Here is a 16915-nt window from a genome sequence, read left to right on the forward strand (position 1 = left end):
TGTTCTGACATCATGTAAAATTCTTAATTAGAATTTAACAAACTGACGGCAAGTTTTCAACATGCATGCACAATTTGCTGTCAATGTGACAAGTTTATTATTCCTCAATGCATGCACTTACAATTTCATAAACTCATGAAGATTATTTACCCTCCTGATGCTAACTTTGTTTCACGTTAAATTACAATGACAGCAAATTGTAGGCAAGTTCACAACATACATGCAGTGCATTAATTTGCCCAATATGCTCAATCTCGCTTAACTATCTGGGATTAATTATTAAACATATTTGAAAAGGCACATAATGCAATTATACATTATTACATCATCTATTGGTCATAATGTCACATTTTTATCGAATTATGACATTACAAAAATATTGAAAACAAAATTGTACATCACCCATCATTTCTTTTTTTTTTTTTTTAATTAAAATGTAGTCTAAAAACCTTAAAAATTGCAATAATTGTTCTGTACGCGGAAAAATTGTGAGTGATGGCGCAATTCTGACGTCAGATTTGTATTCAGCGGCTCAAAATACATAAAGATATTATAGTTTTGTCGTAGATATAGACTGTTCTTTTTGTTGGTGATTGTGCTGCACTGCCGCACCAAAAAAAATTGATCTATATCACGGACCGAACCATAAAACTAAAATAATTATTATATGTCTCACAAAAAGTAATCTATTTTAATTCAATATGATAGCTCAAAAACTAGAGATTTATAATGTAAAATGTATATTCGACTTTTTATATTTTCTTTTTTATATATAAAAATCATTGTCAACAACCTTAAATAACTTATAATTGGGACAGCTACCTTACTACTAATATTGTACACATACGGATAAAAATACCTGGCCATATGAAGTTAGCTATATTCCGAGATTTCTGTAGTGCGTGTAACATATTCTATATAGAAATCGGAACGCTAACTTCATATGGCTAGCCATTCCTGTCCGCGTGTACGTTAATAATTTTTAATATTGGAATTATTTAATATTGGATTAATATTAAAATTGCATTGACTAAAATTTCCCAATATAATTTGAATATTAAATATGGAATAAATGCTAATATACTATCGATGTTACATGCCAGTGATTATATAATATAATGCAAAAATAATATAAATATAAAAGCAATATAGTGCTTTTACATTGGACACGTTTAGCAAACAAACCAGATAAGTGAGCACTTGATTCTTTAATATGACTGGTTTCTGTCTTTAGTTCTTCGCTGGATTTAAAAATAGGAACTAATTATAATAATAATTATTGAGCGCTCACTGATCTGCTTTGTTTGTTAAACGCATCCAATGTAATTGGAACTGAACTAGCCAAGATTTCCCAATACAATTTGGATATTGAATATGGAACAAATGCTAATGTATTGCCAATGTTACATACCAATAATAACCGTTTTTAGACAATTAGTAATTCTAAAACTGAATAAAAATATATATAATTAAATATAATTCTTTTTATATAATTATATATAATTTTATTTAAATTTATTACACACACACACACACACACACACACACACACACACACACACACACACACACAATAATTGATATACATTTGTATACGAATATGTAAAATCCATATATTATTTCGCATACGTAAAAATCAGTAAAAAATTGTTAATTTATATTTATTTATAAATCTATTATTTAACTATACATATTTCATCTTTCTGACATCTATTGAACTGATCTATAACAAATATGCATCCATAAACATAAAGTAGGGGAAGACGGGGGAATTGAAACCACGGGATAATAAGAATAACCTTAAAAACAAATGACTATCGCGCATAACACGTCCACACTCGCGCATGAGTTACTGCCTATAGAGCTTCTTCCGACAGTTGAATGTTTTACCAGTCTCGTTTATCCAGGAGAGCGCATGTTGTGTTTTCGTCCTCTTTCTCTTACAATTTTCATCAACTTTTTCTTAAGCAAATAAGTAGTTTTAGTTTCTATTAATTTAATTAATTCTTTCTTTATTGATATTATCATATATTTACTTTACTAACAAAACATTTGAAATTAAAGAAAATCTTTGAATGTTTTTTTATCACTGACAAAAAAATTATTTCAACGGGATAATTAGAACCAACTCTAATGGGGTAATCAGAACTGGCTCCAATTACACCAAGCATACACGTTTGTTTGTTTTGTTTTTAGAATGCTACGAAAAAGACTCAGAAACACACAAAAACAATATTCAGAAATATTAACAGCGTCGTTTTTGAAGAAAGTTTGAGAAAGTTTTGAAGAAAGTTAAATTTAATGATTGAACTGGTCTAAATTAATAGGAATATGATAAAACTATTTCTTTAAATATTTGATTTGTTTATTATTTTCATAAATAAGTATTTTAGTCTATTTAATGTTTCGCATAAGCAATGCATCTCATTACCCTTAAGGGGGCATAGCAGTTTGTCGGGTTCAAAAAAATCGATATTTTTTTTATTGCATTTTTCGACAGTTTAAACCTTCAAGAATGTTGTCCTAAAACTATTTTTTTTAATTCCAATAAGTAAAAAAGTTATATTTTATCGGGCAGTGCACAGGCGTGCGCTTGCCCTTTTTGACATCCGGGCACAGCACGCGACACAGAAGGCTCGTATAAGTCGCCGTTTCTCTAAAAATGAACAAATAGAGACAGATCTTGAACAGGAGGGTTCCCTGTACGGCCCAGGAATTGACGATAATAAGTTTAATGAATTCAGTTTTACAATAAAGTAACATCGTTCGAAAATTTTAAACGCGTTTTTCTCAAAACCATGTTTTTAAAGTCGGTAACCATGATAACTTGAAAACGGATCAACTGATCTATCTTTTTTTTTTAAACTAAAAGCTTATGAAATTCGCTTGTCTTTGTCATATCCGATTTTTAAAATTCAAATTTTTTCTATTTTTTTTTAACAAACAAAAATAAAATTTTTGGCCAAAATTCGGCATTATAATTTTAAAGGTCCGCACATTTTGTTTAAAATTTGAATTTTAAAAATCGGATACAAGGACAAGGGAATTTACTCTTCTTTAAGATCCCGTTTGGTTTTTGTGTTTCGGATGAACGGGCAAAGAGATATTATGGTTACCGCAGAATCATGCGTGGCGCGCACGGGTAACTACACGACGGTGAAAGGGGGGGATTTTTTAACTAAACTAGTACAATAAAATTTGTACGAGAATTACAAAAGGTGTACTTTATTATGCAAAAAGTCTCATTTTTATAATTAGTCTCTTGGCTGTGAAAAAAATTCAAGAAGAATGCCTTTTTTGGTAGCGCCAAACTGCTATGCCCCCTAAGGTGATTCTTACTGCCCAGTGCCTGAGGTAATGGGAGTTTTTGTTGAGTTTCAAAAAAAGTTAATTTTTTAATTGATTTAATTAAAATTTAAATTTTTACGCTATGCTAAATTAAAGCTTTATAATCCTTTATTTTAATAACTAATAGTTGAAATAAATACTCAGTGATTGCAACACATTTATTTGAGTTTTTCTTTAACTGATGCCAATTCCCCCGTTTTCCCCTACTCATCATGGACTATTACGAAATGTTAGTCCGCGTACGATCTTCGAGGTCAAGGAACGTCAACGGCGACTAACAATTGGATGGGTGACCGTTTTTCCGATTGTAGAAATTAAGCTATAATAGGTGTAACTACGGTTCGGGTGATTGCACCAATGCGATGGAAGATTTGTGCAATGTGGGTATAAGCTAGACGAGACATGTATACCCGAAATATTTTCTAAAATGTTTCTGTAATATTTTACATTGATATGTTTCAGAAATATCACCAAAATATTGCAAAAATCTTTCAAGGTTGCATTTGAAATGATCACGGACATTAAAACATTGCAAAAATGTTGCAGAAACAGTCATGAATTATTTCTGTGATATTGCTATAAAAGTGTAATATTTCAAATAAAATGTTTTAGAAATATTACATGCCGAATGGGACCCTACTCGCAACCGCCCCACGCGAACCGTACAGCGGTCTCGGCCGCAGGCGCCCTCGCGCTACGGGTAGATTACAAGTTGTACACATTTTCATTGCGAAAAGAGATCTCTAATGTATAAATAAGACTGCGTCTCAGTCTAGCTTCACGCTTACTGTATTATAATTTTTCAACACGCAACTAAACAATAAAGTCTGTATTATAATTCGATGAGAAACCCGCGTTAATATTTTTCTCCCTCCCGCTCGAACCTCTCCTGAGCTTATCCGCGTAACAAGTCAAGTCTTTATAGAATTCTATAACTGAAGAATATAATTAGAGAGTATAACTGGAGCGAGCCCATAGACTTTGTATAAATTCGTGTCTATGAACGAACTTTCCATATATTGAACAATAGAAACTACGACTCATCGATGTAAAGGATAAATATAGGCCCATATTCAGAATGTGCTTCTAAAGATGTTAACGTCTTTTTTTATTATTTTTTCCTTGCTTTATTTAATGAACAAAAAAGATAGAATAATAAAAAAGCGCACTAACAACTTTACAAGCGCGTCCTGCATATAGGCTATAGGCTATAATGTTGATTGGCTTTCTGTCTTTTTTTGTGCGTATTATTATCTTAGCTAAAAACATAGACACATCATATAATAATGGGTTATATACCAGCTGTATGTGCGTACGTGTGTGCGTGCGTGCGTGCATGTGACCAATTTTTACGTGCGTGCGTGCGTGCGCGCGTATGTTTGTGACCAATTTTTGCAGTAATGGTAAAATAATAATATTAACCAATTAGAAAATTCCTGGCAAAGAGAGCGGTCTAGGGCCGGAATTCTGTAACCGATAATTTTCGGTACCGTTATATAGCGAGAATTGTCGCTAGCGCGACCGACAATCGATAACTGAGTAGATGATTCTGCAACCTTGACTTAACGATTATAATCGATGCAAAAATCGTTATAAACGCTTCGAAATTATTTGATATCTATGTAACGTTGCTGGATTTTAAGCAGTGAAAATCTAGTGACTTTTGAAAAAATTTAGAACGCAAAATAGGAAAACTAATCGAAAGTTGCATGAGAGGTACAAGAGGTAAAGGATTAAATAAGATACATTAAATTATTACATAAAAACTGTTATTATTAATCTTTATTTTCGGGGCAGAGCAAAATATTGATCGTTACATTTGACATTATTTTCTCTTATTTGTAGTAGCTAGGTTATAATTTTGTATTTCTTGTCTTACAATTTTGATATTATTGTTACGTGCAAGCTCGTGTGTGTGAACGCGAGCCTTATTCAGAAAAATTAATATATCGATTTCCCTCGTCAGCTGACGGATGTCACTTCGTTTTGAAGTTGTTTGTTTGTTTTGTTTTGGTTTTCAGTTTTGAGCTGTCAAGCCGGGAGTTACCGCTTTCTTGTGCTTTTAATAAACCACTTTCTTAAACGAAACGAGTTGCCTTATTTCGTGTGCGGGCGAGTGCTCTGCAAGCGTGTGCGAGTGCGCGGCGCGGAAAGCGTTACATTTTTGGGGGCTCGTTCGGGATCGGACGAGTGAACGAGCCTCGCGTTAAGAAGAAACGTAATTCTCATGTCGATAACGCACTCTCCGAGAAGGACCCGTTCTCAGCAACTGATGTCGGTTCCCGCGGAGGGGAATGCTGAGATGAGTTCCGCGTCGGATGTCACAGGAATGGGATCGGCGGCGGCGGAGACAAGGCGTTCTCTTCAACGCACGCCAGCGAAGAGGAGGCGCTGAGGTTTCGGAGCTTCCTGCGGGTGCAGCCGCGTTTCAGAAGTACTTCGGCAAATGCGCGAGGAGCAAGCGGAAATCCTGCAGGCGCTGCGTCGTCGAGATGAGGAGGTGCAGCGTCTACGCGAGACCGTGCAGCATCTCCAAGGCGTGGGCGTAGTGCAGGAGCGGCTACAGGAAACCCAGCTAAATTCCTCTAATAATTTTCTTTCTCGCGAAGACGGGAGGGCGGAAAGCCTTTTGGAGGGGAAAACTCACGCAGGGCTCGGATACAAATTAAAACCGGATACGTACGACGGAACGATTTCGTTGCGTGAATTCCTCTTCCAATTTAATTTTATTGCAAAGGCGAATTTGTGGAGTGATTCGGAGAAGACATTAGCTCTCGTTCTGAGTCTTAGAGGGAAGGCGTGTTCAGTTTTGGAATCCTTGGAAAATTTCGATGGACTGGAATTCGGGAAGCTCGTCTCGAAATTGGAATTGCGTTTCGGAGAAGGGTTGAATTCTTTAAATTCATATTCTCTTTTTACAAATCGGAAGCAAAAATTCGGTGAAGATTTTGCGATTTATGGGTCGGAGTTAGAAAAATTCGCGCGTTTAGCTTACCCCGAATGTCCTTTTAAGGTGCGGGATAAAATCGCGTGTGCGCAATTTATTTCCTCGCTCGCGGACGGGTATATAAGGAGAACTCCAGTTAGAGGGAGTTAATTCTTTGAAGCTCGCAATAGAAAGGGCAAAAGCGGTTAAAATTATACAAGGGGATTTTGATAAGCGGAACGGATTCTTTAAGATGGAATGGAGGGGAAATTCTGATAAACCGAGCACGAGCGGGGAAGGAAAAAAAGGGGATGAGGAAAAACGAGAAAATTCGTTGGAAAAGAAAAACGGGCGTTTCGGGGAAAACTTCAAGGGAAGAACGGGCGGGAAGGAGTGTTGGTCATGCGGGAAGGAAGGTCGTTTCCGTTTTGAGTGTCCAGGAACCCAGGGAAATGCGGAGTAGTCGATCTCGCCGGGGTGAGGTCGGCTCGTGTAAATAATACTCCGGAAAATTTGGGAAGGGAAAAATGTGTTAGTAAAGTTAAAGGAAATTCTCGAGATTTTTATTTTAAAAAGAAAGCGGACGGTAAAGATTGTTTATTTAGAATTGACACGGGCTCCGACGTTTCTTTGATAAATAGTAAATTTATTAAAAAGAGAAAGAGGAAAATTCTTGAGAAAAATAGTTGTTTACGCTATCCTACTGGAGAGAAGATTCCGATTTTATTTAAGGTCTGTATGAAAGTTCAGTTAGGAAAAATTTTGGAAGAAGTTTCATTGTTTGCGGTCGAAATGAATGACGATTGTTTGTTGGGTGCAGATTTCTTAGGAATTTAAGATCAATTCTTGAAGAAACTTTTGGTTTAGGAAAATCCGGAAAAAAGAAAATTTTGAATTGTGGTCGGATAGAGAATTTTTCAGGGGAAATTTCTGAAATTTTGAAGGGAATCCATAGGGGAAATTCAGAAAATTTGGATGAGAAGCAAAAGAAAATTTTTATTGATTTCTTACAGAAATATGAGAATGTTTTTACAGAAGACATTGTAGCTGAAAATTATGATGTTGTTGCTCATGAAATCGATGTAGGAGACTCTCTTTCCATTAAGCAGGTTCCCCGTCGTGTCCCACTCCTTTTAAGAAAGGAAGTGAAACAAAATTTTAGAAGAAATAAAGAAACAAGAAGTAATAGAAGAGTCACATAGTTCGTGGGTTTCTCCAGCGGTTCTGGTTAGGAAAAAGGATGGGTCAAGATTCTGCGTTGATTATCGTAAGTTGAATTCCGTCACGGTTAAGGATTGTTTTCCTCTTCCTAGGATTGACGATATTTTAGATCAATTATCTGGAAATAGTTGGTTTACGACACTTGATCTTAAAAGTGAGTATTGGCAAATTAAAATTCGCGAGGAAGATAAGGAGAAAACGGCGTTCTTCATAGGAAGAGGTCTTTGGCAATTTACCGTGATGCCTTTTGGGTTATGTAACGCTCCTGCAACTTTTGAGCGAATGATGGAAAAGGTTCTTGAGGGAATTTTAAATAAAATCTGTTTAGTTTATTTAGATGACGTTATTATTTTCGGAAAAGATTTTAATGAAATGTTAAAGAATTTACGTTTGGTGTTTCAAAGGCTAAAATTGTCGAATCTTAAAGTTAATCCGAAGAAGTGTTTTCTTTGGTAGAAAGATAAAATATTTAGGCCATGTAATTTCAGCGGAAGGTGTTTCTACTGATCCTGAGAAGATTTCGGTGGTTAGAGATTGGTCAGTTCCTCATAATAAGAAACAATTGCGAAGCTTTTTGGGTTTTTGTTCCTATTATCGGAGATACGTTAAAGGATTTTCTTCTTTAGCAAAACCTCTCTTTGTTTTTACGGAAAAACAGGTTAAATTTATTGGGATGAGAAATGTCAAGCTGCTTTTGAAAAATTAAAACTAGTTTTGTCTTCTTCACCTATTCTCTCTTTTCCTAAGGGGGAGGGGGAATTTATTTTGGACACTGACGCGTCAAAAATCGGTATAGGTTCAATCCTTTCCCAGAGACAGGACGGTAAGGAAAAAGTTATAGCTTATTTCAGCCATGTTCTCAGTAAAGCCGAGAAGAATTATTGCATCACCTGTCGATAACTTTTGGTTGTAGTGGACTCTTTAAAATCTTTTCGTCATTATTTGTTAGGTCGTAAATTTATTATCCGAACGGATCATATTTCCCTTAAATGGTTGATGTCGTTTAGAGACCTTGAGGGGCAATTAGCTCATTGGCTTGAGAAACTTCAGGAGTATAATTTTGAGGTAGTGCATCGCAAAGGGATAGTTCATAAAAATGTTGATGGCCTCTCAAGACGAGAGTGTAAGGCCGAAGGCTGTATTTATTGTGAGAAGGTTGAGAAAAAATTTGTTAAAAAAACGGTAAATACTGTAGCTAAAATTATTTTAACTGAGGAAACTCTTGAAGAATGGCGTAGGGATCAAATAGAAGATCCTAGTATTTCTTTGATCTTGCAGAGCAAAGAAATGGGAGTACGTCCTTCTCGTACGGAGTTAGTCCCAGAAGATGTTTCGGCACAGCTTTATTGGTCTTATTGGGAAGACTTAGTCCTTAAAGATGGAGTGTTATATAAAAGATGGAATACACCTAATTTGAGGTCGAGGATATTTCAATTAATTGTCCCACGTAAACGAATTAAAGAAATTCTTAAGGAGGCTCATGATGGAGCTTCTGGTGGTCATTTTGGAGTAAATAAGACTTTGGAAAAAATCTGCAGGCGTTTTTATTGGGCTACTTGCAAATAAGATGTTGAGAACTGGTGTAAAACCTGTGAGTTTTGCGTTTCGAAGAAAGGTCCTTCAGGTAAAGCAAAATCCCCTTTACAAATTTACAATGTGGGTTCACCTTTTGAAAGATTACAGATGGACATTCTGGGTCCATTTCCTAAATCTTTTTCTGGTAATAGATTTCTTTTAGTTGTGGTGGACTGTTTTGGATAGAAGCTTTTCCTCTTAGAAACATGAGAGCTAAAACAATAGCTGAAGTTTTTGTTAATGAAGTAATTTCTCGTCATGGGGTTCCTCAGGAGGTCCATACGGACCAAGGAAGAAATTTTGAATCAAAGTTATTTAGGGAATTGATGATTCTTCTTGGAATTAGAAAAACAATGACCACGGCTTTACATCCTCAGTCCGATGGTCAAGTTGAGCGTCAACATCGTACGATCATCAATTACCTTGCCAAATATATTTCGGAAAGTCAAAGAGATTGGGATCGTTGGATTCCTATGTTCCTTTTGGCGTATAAGTCTTCGAGGCATGAGTCTATCGGAGTAACTCCAGCAGAGCTTTATTTTGGTAAGGATCTAAGACCGCTGGATTTATCAATAAGAAATCCTCCGAATACAGATCTTAGGACTGTTAATGAGTACATAGATAGTTTAAAAGAATGTTTAAAGAAAATTCGTGGAGCTAGGAATCTTATGGAGTTAGGTCTTCTCGGATGAAAGCCTGGTGTGATCGGAAAGCTAGAGATCTTTTTCAAGAAAGGCAGAAAGTCTGGTTATTTAACCCCCGAAGGAAGCTCGGAAGAGCTCTTAAGCTTCAAAATGATTGGAAAGGACTCTATCTGATTGTTAAGAAAATGAGTGATGTTGTTTTCTGTATCCGTAGGTCGCCGAGGCATAGGAAAAAATTTGTTCATGCAGACAAGTTGGCTCCTTTCTTGGAAGGAAAACAGGCTTGTAGAGCAGTCGGAGCCCAAACCCTTACACGTTCTTACATCCGCACACGTTCACACACTTACAAAAGGGGAACTAGTTTTAATGTTAATGTTTTTATTCTGTTTTTAAAATGTTTCGTTTTCAGAATTAATTAATTTTGGATACGAAGTTGTACGTCCGTTCGAGAATCGACTCAAATTTGATTTCATGGAGATTTAAAATTGAAGTCCGTCTCGCTCACGGTTTTTGAGCGTGGTTTTTCCGTGAGACCAAGGGCAAATGCCGAGACGGGAGTCCTTTGGGACTGAAGAGGTTCACGTGGTTTATTCCCCCCCCCCTTGTCCGAAAAGCAAGAAAGAAGGGCGCAAGATTCTTCAAGAGGAAGATAAACGCGTACAATTTCGTCAACAAGAAGGTCTCAGCGAAAAACTTTGCAAAATGGTAGTCACCATTCGAAAAGCCTTCCACTTCCTGAAAGAGGATGACAAGATATTCGCGAGTAGAAGAAAGTTCGGGTTGAATGCAGCTCGGAAACCCTTGGCATCAGCTGAGAAAGAGCAGGAAGCATCAGGAAACCTGAGACTACAAGCTGAGCTTTATTCAGAAAGGGCCCCTCAATTGTCGGGACGACAATTTTGAAGAGGAAGGGAAGTGTAAACTCGCGTGTGTAAACGCAAGCTTTATTCAGAAAAATCAATATATTGATTTCCTTCGTCAGCTGACGGATGTCACTTCGTTTTGAAGTTGTTTGTTTGTTTTGTTTTGGTTTTTGGTTTTGAGCTGTCAAGCCGGGAGTTACCGCTTTCTTGTGCTTTTAATAAACCACTTTCTTAAACGAAACGAGTTGCTTTATTTCGTGTGCGGGCGAGTGCTGTGCAAGCATGTGCAAGTGCGCGGCGCGGAAAGCGTTACATTATTATTATTATATTATTATATTATATTATTATTACGTACTATACTACATACATATATATATATATATATATATATATATATATATGTATATATTTGAATAATATTTTTTTATCTATAATTATATAATTTATCTTTTTATGAGTATTTTACATGGCAATAACGTATACAGATTTTACTATTTTTGTTAGCATATCACTCTTAAATATTTGAATTTTTATATCAATTTTATATTAATACTTTTCTTGCCTAGATTTTTTGTTTTGTGTAAAAACGCGTCGAATAATTTTATCATATTTATGTTTGCAGTTTTTGTAGCTAAATTGATTGATTATTCCTTCATTGAACTCCCCGATCTTATCAAAATGTCGCAAATTACATCTAAGTATGTATATTCCCGTAGGAAAAAATTCTGCAAAAATTATTGCACAAAAAATTGCATATTTTTGTGCATGAATTTCTGCAGTTTTTACAGATTTTTGTACAAAGTCTTCACCTTCAGAATTTTTTTGCAGAATATTTTGCAAAATTTTATGTAATTTTTTTTGAAGGCAAAAAACTTTAGAAAAAATTACATAAAATTTTGCAAAATATGGTAATTATTTACAATTGGTACTTTTCCGAATTTTGATATTTTTTTATAACTTTCTTGGTAAACAGCTTTGTTGTGACTCCGACAACGATAATCAATCAGGGGAGTCCGAAAAATATGTAACCTACTAATTTTTTTGGCCATTTCTTCGAAATAATTTGGTAATTATTTAAATTAGTAATTCCTCACCGATTTTGATGACCTTCAAATATGTTGTCGAGGCCATCATTCTGAATAATTTTTCTCTATACATGTTACCGCCGCTCGGTCTTAGTTTTTGAGTTATACACAAAAAAATATTATTAACACAAAGGTTTAATAAATACCATATATATACTTTTTTAATTTGCACTAGAACGTTTTGGTAATACTTAAGAGGATGCTAAACTGCTCATCAAACTTGATTGAGGTCGATAATGCAGAGTCATTATTTATCCTTATTCATGAAAAAATTTGTTTTAAAATACAAGTTATATAGCTTATACTTACAAATAAATGGTGTCTCGCAGTTTGGAATAGAAGGAATAAGACTATATTTGTTAAATTAGGATTACAAGCCGTAAAAAAACATATTTATGTGATCAAAAATCTTATTCATTTAAGTGCTTTTATTATATAAATATCCTTTTTTTACGGCTTGTAATCGTAATTTGACGATTATAGCCTTATTCCTCAATCTATTCCGAACTCGGGAACACCATTCATTTGTACATATGAGCTATATAACTTGTATTTTGAAGCAAATATTTTTATAAACAAATAAACTTTAAAAAATTTTTTGCATTTCTGGTTTTTATCTAATCGTCCCTGGGTTTATTTGTGTACGTACTTTAAAAGTGTAAAAGGATTATCAATTCTGTAAATTCAATTCGAAACTAAGTGGTTGAACAGAATGTCGGTAAAACATACGGCTTTAGCATCCTCTTAACGAGAACTCATTCCTCACCGCACAAACGAATCTGGCAGAAAAAAGCATCGCTCTGCCCCGCAAAAAGAGATATTAACAGTTAAAATTGACGAAAGTTTAATAAATATTATTATTCTTAAAATTTAAAGCATAGAAATTTGCAAAGGATTATGTAGAGGACGCGTAAGCGGGGGAGAAGCTTCGCCTCACCCCCTGCACCTCCTCCCCGTAATTTTTCCTAACTTAACTCAAACATTTAAAAGTCGCTATTTGGTTAATGTAAAAACATTGAAAACGTACAGCGTGGAAAGTCGCAAACCTATGTGGTATTGTACAAGCGTGGATGTCGTTTACTTTACGTTTCATAAATACGATACATAATATCAGTGCCTTACGTAAAGTAAACGACATCCATGCTTGTATAATACCACACAGGTTTGCGACTTTCCACGCTGTACGTTTCCAAAGTTTTTACATTAACCAAAAGACTTTTAAATGTTTGGGTTAAGTTAAGAAAAATTACGGGGAGGGGGGGCGGAGTCCTTCCCCCGCCCATGCGTTCTTTGCTGTACCAGTTGTAAATACCAATTGTAAATAATTACCCAAAATATTCTGCAGAAAAATTCTGAAGGCAAAAACTTTGTACAAAAATCTGTAAAAACTATAGAAATTCGTGCACAAAAATATTCAATTTTTTGTGCAATAATTTTTGCATAATTTTTTCCTACGGGTTATGACAAATATAAAATAATTTACATAAATAAAATGGAAAAAATAATTTTGTTTTTTTTTATTTTACAGCAAGAAAACGAGAACTGCTAGAGCATCTCAATTGCAATTAACAAAAATGATTGATTTTTTTACGATAAACAAAGATCTTGCCGAGGGAAAATTCCATGCGTTACATGGAAAAGAATAAGCTCAAAAAAAGTTGGCAGAATTAATCAGTCAATTAAATTCCTTTCAAGGCGCAAAAAAACGGTTGACCAATAGAAAGTGGTACCAATAATTGCATATATATATATATATATATATATATATATATATATAATATATGTGTGTGTGTGTGTGTGTGTGGGGTAATGACGTGTGTGTATGTTGTTGTGAGTGCGCGACACTCACACCAACTTTACTTGCAATAACGATAAGGGTGTCGAGTGACACCTCGCGCGACGACACCGTCCGGCCTTGCTACCGGGCATCGCACCGGCCTTCACACCGGGCATCGCACCGGGCAACATATCCGGTTACTACTCATTTTGCCACCCGAAATCTCCTGATTTCCGGTGGAATGCGCCTAGCTAGCAATTGCTGGCTAAGCTAGTGCACGGGCCAAAGGCCCGTGACCGCGAGTGACATCCCTTGGTAACAAGCCGAAAAGCTGAGTATATAAAGGCCGCGGAAAGAGAACGAGTGGGCTCATTATTAATAATAATAGCGACGAGTCTATGTCGCTCGTCAAATCTACAAACTGTACTTAGATATACATCTTTCGGGTTCGCTAAAAAAATTGTAAAGGAAGAACAAATATATATCTCTTGTTATCAACTCTCGGCGTTATCTTTTGGAAACCTGATCCCGAGGAGTCATCGGCACCGATCCCGCACTGTATCCCGAGACGAGGGATACAACAATGTGTATGTCACTTCCCACTTAAGAGATATTCCACCGCTTGGAGTTCTTTGGTCGCCCTGAAAAGGGCGATTTGTCAGGCAGATGTTAGGCTTCTTCGTTGGCCGCTTGGCGTTATAATGAGGCCGCGTACTTTCCGTAGAGCTTCTGCGGGTTTGCCTAGATCCTGGTGTAGTTGCCGCAAGACTTCCTTCGTGGTGCACGTGGAGTCGCTGGCTTATTGGAAGGAGTACTGGGTCAGGAAATATCGGAACCACCTGGAGACTTTGTTTGGACGCTGGCGTCGGTATTAGGCCTGTTCGGCGTCTTTACCGTGCTCTGTAGAAAGTGTGGAGTCCAGTTCCGTTGAATAGGCAGAAGATCCAAGCTATGAGCTTCCTGTCCAGTAGGTTTGTCCCAAGTTGAATCGTGGTGTCCTCGTGATGGTCCGAATCCGTGACAGCTTTATTGGCCGTGGTGGCCGAGATGTCTTCTTTCGTTTGTGGCAGGATGTTGCCGTCGAGCGCACTCCGAGAAGAAGGCCCTGGTGCGAGCGCACTCCAAGAAGGAGGCGCTGGTGCGAGCGCACTCCGAGAAGGAAGCCCTGGTGCGAGCGCACTCCGTAAAGAGACCCAAAGTTATCAACTCAACGGGCGCGCTCCGAGGTGAAGGCCCGTCGAGGTACAAAAAGGTTGAATCTAGAGTTAGATTGTTTTATCCGCGCTGCGGGTGGTCTTTATATAGCTGGATTGTTGCTTCTTACTCCGGAGTGCCGCGGCCGCTCTGGTGACTGCGCCGTGCACTACTCGGCTAGCGAGCGCGTGTTGATAGACGCGGCGACGCGCGGTGTGGGTGGTGAGCGATGTACGCAGCAGTGTATGCGGTGAGCGCAATATCGTAGGCGCGCTAACTGGAGTGGCATAAGACCGCCACAATATATATACAGGGTGTTACAAAAGCATCGGATTTGCTTAGCACCATGCCATGGAGAATGAAAATCTAAGAAGAAATGTCTAATATTATTTTTCGATGCGGTAAATAGTTTCGCCTTAATTCATCATTGTAATAAGTCAATAAGCGCGGAGGTACAAGAGAAAATCAGTGACAGAGAATACGTAAAGTTGACTTCACTTGTTATTAAAAATTAAAAAATGCTTCTAATGCTAATAATTATCGATAAAATTCTTTAGAAGGCTACTAAAATTTTCAATAGAACCGTCGGTAATAGAACTGTCGAGAAATATTTCCATTTTGACGGGACTTAGAAAATTTTCAAATTTGTATCTTCAACTAAAGAAATTTTTTATTCCGCAGCTTATAGCTTCGAGTGCTAATAATCATCGATAGAATTTTTCAGGCGGCTACCAGAATTGCCGATTACCGAAAAAAATTTTATCGCTATAGGTCTTACAAAGATTTGTCTATCTGACAAAGTAAAAAAGAAAGTGTCATAAATAGAGCAATTAAATGTTTGGAAGCTACAATGGACATTTTGAGTACTTGTTATAAGAAGCACTTGTTATAATGTTTTATTATTTTATAATAAATAAATTTAATTACTATTGAAGTTTTTCTTACTTTGTCTTCTTTACGCATTCTCCGTCACTGACTTTCTCTTGTACCTCCGCGCTTATTGATTTATTACAATGATGAATTAAGGTGAAACTATTTACCGCATCAAAAAATAGTATTAGACATTCTTGTTAGATTTTCATTCTCTATCGCATGATGGTAAGCAAATCCGATGCTTTTGTAACACCCTGTATACATATATGATATATAGGTTTTCATTTGATTTTATTGATATATATATTTTTTTATATATAAATACATATATAAATATCAATAAAATCAAATAAAAATTTTTATTAACATTGAGTAAAAATTACTTAATAGGAATCATGCGTTATCGGCTGCTTTTCAATACATATAGTTTAGTAAAGTTTATGTCTTTATATACAATTTATTGTGTTGTACATAAATAATTTTAGCAAACATTCAACATATTTATAGCAATAATAATATAAAATCTTCCTCCTGTATATACATACGTATGTATGTATATGTATATTTTAATGTTTCAATATTAGTGGATCAAAGTCATACATTTTCTACAATATAATATAATCAAATCAAAAATCATACACATATTAATATCGCGATGCAATATCGAGTTGTGTTACTTTTTAAAATATACATATTATTTAATGTTACTTTTAAAATATAGGTATTATTTAATGTTTCCGAGCATCTTGCTGCAATGTTTCATGTATGTATCCATTTCAGAAAAATCAGATAGAGTATTATAAACGATTTCATACAGAACGTATGGCCATTGCTTCTCTAAAATTTGTAATTTGCGTATAGCACTTATAATGAGATTAATTAAATTTAAGAAGTGTACTTTTCCCTTATGTCTCCAAATAAGGTCTTCCTGTAAACAAAATGTAGAGATAAACTAACTGTAAAAGGAATTTTTGCGATTTATATTATTGTTTACACCTTAGCCAGCATACAATTTAGCATAAAACATCTTATAAATAAAAAGTAGTTAATGTTTGTTTTTATTTTTATTACCTGTGTTACATTTCCCTTTCTCCATTGTAACGCCTCCTTGGCAACAACACTTCGAAGTGCCGGGTCACAATTGAACAAAAATTGTTTGGCAGTAATTTGTTCCCCGCTTTGCCTCTGTACTTTCTCTAAATGAAGTTTTTGCAACAAAGGTTGTAATAAAGAATCTGGCAGTGAACACATCACTATATCTATAAGACCTGTATATTCTTGATTTGCAAGTTCTACATCTTCAGCTGTAATCTAAAAAGAATTTAACTTTTTAATGTAAAAAACATAGCGAATTGTCTGTAATTCACTTTTGTAAATTCTAAAAAAAACTGGTCAGAAAATTAAACAGG

At 35.8% G+C, this 16915-nt stretch overlaps 2 protein-coding genes across 5 annotated transcripts in view; one reads left to right on the plus strand and one right to left on the minus strand.

Annotated features, from left to right (window-relative positions):
- The window catches only part of LOC105831606, an 81832-nt gene that overhangs the window by 31382 nt on the left and 33535 nt on the right, over positions 1–16915 (minus strand). The window contains exons 3-5 of one of the 3 annotated variants that reach the window (XM_036288782.1): positions 16578–16817; positions 16215–16434; positions 15929–16111 (exon numbers count right to left, since the gene is read on the minus strand). The exons of 1 other annotated variant lie outside the window; for it this stretch is intronic. In XM_036288782.1, the coding sequence (XP_036144675.1) occupies positions 16231–16434; positions 16578–16817 (444 nt within the window). In that variant the 3' untranslated portion in view covers positions 15929–16111; positions 16215–16230. Of the gene's footprint in view, positions 1–15928; positions 16435–16577; positions 16818–16915 lie in introns of those variants that run through there. One more of the 3 variants, XM_012671837.3, reaches the window with a different exon arrangement.
- The window catches only part of LOC105833732 (doublesex- and mab-3-related transcription factor 1), a 104681-nt gene that overhangs the window by 28548 nt on the left and 59218 nt on the right, over positions 1–16915 (plus strand). The window lies entirely within an intron of this gene.

This window comes from Monomorium pharaonis, chromosome 6 (genome assembly GCF_013373865.1).
Source record: "Monomorium pharaonis isolate MP-MQ-018 chromosome 6, ASM1337386v2, whole genome shotgun sequence".
Classification (NCBI taxonomy): domain Eukaryota; kingdom Metazoa; phylum Arthropoda; class Insecta; order Hymenoptera; family Formicidae; genus Monomorium; species Monomorium pharaonis.